General features: G+C 32.8%; 1 protein-coding gene across 1 annotated transcript in view; it reads left to right on the forward strand.

The window, feature by feature from the left end:
- The window catches only part of LOC106476764 (bromodomain adjacent to zinc finger domain protein 2B-like), a gene marked incomplete at its 3' end in the record, with an annotated part of 12,946 nt that overhangs the window by 5,301 nt on the left and 1,318 nt on the right, over positions 1 to 6,327 (forward strand). The window contains exons 3-6 of the mRNA XM_022380532.1: positions 437 to 549; positions 1,156 to 1,221; positions 1,686 to 1,730; positions 1,984 to 2,025. Of these exons, the coding sequence (XP_022236240.1) occupies positions 437 to 549; positions 1,156 to 1,221; positions 1,686 to 1,730; positions 1,984 to 2,025 (266 nt within the window). The remainder of the gene's footprint in view (positions 1 to 436; positions 550 to 1,155; positions 1,222 to 1,685; positions 1,731 to 1,983; positions 2,026 to 6,327) is intronic.

The following is a 6,327-nucleotide window of genomic DNA, read 5'->3' on the forward strand; positions in this document are numbered from 1 at the left end:
GTTTATTTTGCTTCAAACTTGAACTCAACGTTTGGTCTCTTTTGATCTACTTCAGAATCATTGCCCAACAAATTACTGAACTTTTCCTTCCACTTATTGGATCCACAAACCTCACATATTTGTCAAGATCAGGTAACTGTGTACAGGTATATCTACTGCACTTTTCTTTCCACTTATTGGATCCACAAACCTCACATATTTGTCAAGATCAGGTAACTGTGTACAGGTATATCTACTGCACTTTTCTTTCCACTTATTGGATCCACAAACCTCACATATTTGTCAAGATCAGGTAACTGTGTACAGGTATATCTACTGCACTTTTCCTTCCACTTATTGGATCCACAAACCTCACATATTTGTCAAGATCAGGTAACTGTGTACAGGTATATCCTTGAATTACCACACTTCATTGAATTGTTTTGTTTTTCTCTAGCAGAAGAATTACGTCAGAAGGAACATGAAAAGTTTGTGAAGCAACAAGAAAAGTTTGAGCGATTGGAACAGGTGCGTCTTGAAAAGGAAATGAAGGCTAAACAATTTATAGAGGTAACTTAAAAAAAAAATTCTTTCAGTGATTTACTTGATATTTAATTGAACATGTGCTCATTAGGTTAGAGGTTCAATAGTAGTGGTACAATTAATTGATTCTGTTGTTAAGCTATAATCCAATATGTATTTATATTTGGACTATGCATGGCCAACTTGTTAGCATGCCAGACTGTGAATTTATAGGTCTGTGGTTTATGTCCTGTTGCTGGAAAAAAAATCTATAAAACCTTGCTCTGTATTATAATAGTGAGAATGAAATCTCAGTATTTGATTAGAGTTGACTGATTGCTTTTCCTCTATTGTATCAATTTAAACCTAAGAATGGCAGGTGTACATAGCCCTTGTGTAGCTTTGTATGAATATCTGAAACATACAACTGAACCAGAATTACTATTTAATTCTGTCAGCATCTGCCTTAACTATTGACTAATTTCTGAGAGGTTAGAATAGCCTGTCTTTATAATTTAAACATCTGGTTACATGTTTGTGAAATTATTTTATATCACATGTAGCTTTATTGTTTAGATATTACTAGGTCATCAACAGTTCATAAGTTAAAGTTAAGTTTTGTGGTCTTGTCTGTGTATGTTATCATACGATCAGGACCGTAGACGTCGAAAAGAGGAATTAGAGAGACAATACAGGGAAGAGGTTGAACGCAAGGCCAAGGTTGGTAAATTCTGTCGTACATTTTTTTTTTTCTGTATAGTAATTCATAAGTTATTTAGATTGTACTGTGTAAGATGTGACTAATGTTTCTTGTTTTTATACTGATGACATTGTCTATCTGTTCATAGACATCTACTTTCTGCATGATACCAAAATTTAATCAAACTTCTTGGACCACTTTCCTTTGGGTGGGAAAGAACCCTATTGATTTTGAGGTCAAGGATGTCTTTCAAAACAATATATAACTTGTTTGAGTATAGAAGAAAACATAACCACACATAATATTTATCAACAAAAACAGAACCAAAAAGAAGATTGGTTGTTTTACTGTCGTGTTTTACCAGTTTTATGTCAGTGGAAGCAGAAGTATTTATGTAAAATATTCTCTGTAGTTTGCTCTCGTTAACTTTATCTACGTTTTGCACAACTTCCTTTACTTAAAGATATTTTATTATATCTTTCAGGAGAGAGAGATGAAAAAACAACAAGCTGCTATTCTGAGGGAGCAGGTAAGTGATCCATGCTGTCTGTTTGTGAGGTTTCTTGTTTCATTAAAGATATTTCAAAAATATTATTGGCATAATCAGTTGTTTTTGTTTTTCAAAGAAGTGGGAAGGAATGTATTAGCTAGGTAACTTTATAATAAAGGAAAATAAAACTCACCATGCCAGTGTATTTAAAGACGTGTTATAACTGTTGTTATGATCTACTTTATGCTGGTATACCATCTGATGATCTCAATTTTCCTCCCTTTGCTTCCAGGAATTGCAGAAGCATAGGGAAATGATCTTAATGCTTGATTTGGTAGGTAACATTTTTATCTCCTTACCTTCCACTTTGCATGCTGCTATGGCCGAGTCAACCTGTACCATGAACAATGTGTCAAGGATACTAACAGCTTATAGTCGTAGAATAACCAACAGCAGTTGAGTTTAAAGCTTTTAGTGACTAATAAGTTATTGAATTGTCTGCTCTTCTGGCTAAAGTGATTGATGTATATTAGAATACAGTGAAAAATATTCACAAATAGTCAAAACATCAAACAGTTATTTCATTTATTTGTTCATGGTTAATTTTTTTAAAAGTATATGGGAGTTTTATTATTAACAATGACATTGCCAACCAGGGTTATTGCTTGTAGTACCAGGATTTTGGTGCTAAAAATCACCCATACCAGAATCCTGTTATTATGTATTATTTCAGCCTGTCAGGCTGAGAGAAAGATTTGTGTAATATTTGTTGAAAAAATGTGTTTTATTGTAGAGTTGTAAGACATCGAACTCTCAGTAGTATTAGTATCAACTAGTGGGTAAAAATACATTTGGGATTCCTTGAACTCTTGTCTAACTCGTGAGATGAACAAAACCACTTGAGCTTCCATTGGAAAATCTTTTTGCAGTGTTTTATCAGGATATGCTTCGTGAAAGTGCTTAATAAGTTCTTTGTTCTTGTCAAAGGTCAGTTCAATGATCCAGCAGATGATAGAGTTTTTCATTTGCTGAAGGGCTGTTTCCTTCCCGCTTTTCGTTTTAACTTAACTTCAGGTGTTAAACCATTACAAGAACATTGACAACAAGGACACTTGGAAGTTGAACCATCACCAGAACATTGACAACAAGGACACTTGGAAGTTAAACCATCACCAGAACATTGACAACAAGGACACTTGGAAGTTAAACCATCACCAGAACATTGCCAACAAGGACACTTGGAAGTTAAACCACCACAAGAACATTGCCAACAAGGACACTTGGAAGTTAAACCACCACAAGAACATTGCCAACAAGGACACTTGGAAGTTAAACCACCACCAGAACATTGACAACAAGGACACTTGGAAGTTAAACCACCACAAGAACATTGACAACAAGGACACTTGGAAGTTAAACCACTCAAGAACATTGACAACAAGGACACTTGGAAGTTAAACCACCACAAGAACATTGCCAACAAGAACACTTGGAAGTTGAACCACCACAAGAACATTGCCAACAAGGACACTTGGAACAGATTTTATATTTTCTAACCTTACTGTTCTTTTCACATCCCATAGTGTATGAGACTTTGTGTTGAGTACTAGGTACTCGGGTAGCCTAAAATTTCAACAGTGGTGCCAGTCACATTTTTTGGGGGGGTTGGTACTCAGGTAGACAATAATTTCAATGGTGGTGGGCTGAAAATTGTGGCTTATTTTAAGTGGCTAAAAATAATAATAAAAAAAACCAACAAGAAACTGTACCCATGGCTGGTGATGTCAGTGTTAAATTGTTTTTTTCATATGAGCTATAAAAGTACTTAAAATTTTTTTTTTTTGCACTGTATCTCTTTTACATGTAGCTACTGTTGAAACAACAAAAACATTTGTGCTTTAAAACTATTACATATTTTTCTTTCTATGTACTGAACAACTCTTTATGAAGCTTTGATTTTTTTATTATTGATCGCATGCGACCTTGCTTCATCGGAAATGAGATTTTCAGAACATTAATTTTGTAGTCATACAAGCAATAATTAAGGATTTGTACTTGGACTATGTTTTTATTATTAACAGATACAGCATGATATTGTTAAAAACTAGAAATATTTATTTTTATTAGTGTGATGTTTTAGACAGAACACTTCTTTAGGGGTATTAATGTCTTAAAACGAGAATGTTTGATTCCATTATACTGTAAAAAAATATTACAAGTATTAAAATACATGTTTGATAGCATTACTTTGAGCCTCAGATGTTAAATCAACGGGCCAAATGTAGAATTATATACAAACTCGGCTGAATAACATCTAGCATTGTGAATGATAGATTTTTATTTACTTATTTTTTTTTTTTTCATAAACTAGCTTTAGTTTTTAATTAGTTTATTAATATACTTGTAATTTTGATTGATCTTAGCATGCTTACTTTATCTGTATTTGGTACAGATCTTTTAATTATCATGTTATAAGCTGCTACAAAATTTAGGACCTGAATGTTATCAAACCCAAATAAAATTATCATTGTTTTTAATGTTATTTTAATTATGTATGTTCAGAAGCTGTAAATTAATTCTATTGTAATTTAAATTAGCTGTGGTAATCATTATCATTTTTTAATTAACAAATAAATTATAATGTTATACATTTATTTGTAATTATTAATTTATAATGTTTGTACATGCCTTTTCTACAAATTCTAATTTCGTAGTATTTTTTTATAATAAAACTTTTAGCTCGTTTTGGTTTGTGGTGCTGGCTTTAGTTTAGTAGTTTTGTATGGTGTTTCTCACACCTCCCAGTTCTGTTGGAGGTGAGTATCCGGGAATAGGAGTGACGTCCTAGTTCAGACATCTGGTGAGCATGTTTCGGTGTGACGGGGATTCGAACCCGCGACCCTCAGATTGCGATTCGAGTGCCCTAATGGGCCTGCTGGCTTTAATGCACATGAAAAAGGATGTTATGCCTGAAACTTCATGCTAATAGAAAATGCATATTTCCAAATGATATTAATGTTAGTTCTAAAATTTGTAATAAAATCATGTAAACTTCATCTTTTTTTATATGTTGCTCATAATTTGTCCATTTTGGATTCCAAAAAAGGAATATCTTTTGTGTTTCACAAGTCACTGCTCAAATGGTTTTTTTGTTCAACACCATAACTAAACAGTCAAGCTATACGATGAGAGTCAACGAATTTTCTGAAATTCTATTCATGCATGATATTTATCACAAATTTTAGGTTTACTGATTTTTAATGTTTCATCTGCTTTCAGCATTTAAACTTTTAAATTTTATGGCATCGATGTTATTTATTATGTGCAGTTTCCTACCTCAACATTCTTTCAAGTTTTTTATACTGTGTTCCATTAGAAATGCCAAACCTAACGGTTACGCACTTTCATCTCGATATCGTACTAGGTTTAGTTTGTATCTAGTTAGTACATGATTATAAAAGCTCACCAGATTTTCTGGTCGATTTTTTTGGACTGACTCGCTGGTTAAGTTGTTTATAAAGGCTGAGATGACCTCGAAGGCCACGTAGAAAACAAATATTGCTTATTTGTTGCCAAATAAATAAATGGTGTGTGGTTGAAGATAACATCCTAAACTTCAACAATGAAAGCCGCCCAGAAATCGGATTTTTTGTTCTCTCCAAATGTTTGGGGAAATAATAGCACAGTCACTAATAATGAACAGTTTTGAATACGACACCAGAATCAGTGGTGAAACTCATGCGAATGTCCATATAGTTTTATTTGTCAAGTTACATGCTTTGGATAATACTGGGTTAAAAATCTTGTTCAGATGACATATCCGATGTACCATTTATCCAGTTTGATAATTGCATGTTTAAGAAATATTTTTAATATTGCTGAAGAAGTAGTGTAATAATGGAGAAATTCGCCAGATGTTTGGATGCCAATTTCTGTGTAAGATGTTTTTAAATATATGTATGATCTAACATTGTAGTTACTGAGTTAACATAATTAGTAGCTTTAACATTGTAGTTACTGAGTTGACGTAATTAGTAGCTTTAACATTGTAGTTACTGAGTTGACATAATTGGTTGCTTTAACATTGTAGTTACTGAGTTAACATAATTAGTTGCTCTAACATTGTAGTTACTGAGTTAACATAATTAGTTGCTTTAACATTGTAGTTACTGAGTTGATGTAATTAGTAGCTTTAACATTGTAGTTACTGAGTTAACATAATTAGTTGCTTTAACATTGTAGTTACTGAGTTAACATAATTAGTTGCTTTAACATTGTAGTTACTGAGCTAATGTAATTAGTAGCTTTAACATTGTAGTTACTGAGTTGATGTAATTAGTTGCTCTAACATTGTAGTTACTGAGTTGACGTAATTAGTTGCTCTAACATTGTAGTTACTGAGTTGACGTAATTAGTAGCTTTAACATTGTAGTTACTGAGTTGACGTAATTAGTTGCTTTAACATTGTAGTTACTGAGTTAACATAATTAGTTGCTTTAACATTGTAGTTACTGAGTTAACATAATTGGTTGCTCTAACATTGTAGTTACTGAGTTGACGTAATTAGTTGCTCTAACATTGTAGTTACTGAGTTGATGTAATTACAAGCTCTAACATTTTAGTTACTGAGTTGACG

Source organism: Limulus polyphemus, unplaced genomic scaffold, assembly GCF_000517525.1.
Source record: "Limulus polyphemus unplaced genomic scaffold, Limulus_polyphemus-2.1.2 Scaffold11494, whole genome shotgun sequence".
NCBI lineage: Eukaryota > Metazoa > Arthropoda > Merostomata > Xiphosura > Limulidae > Limulus > Limulus polyphemus.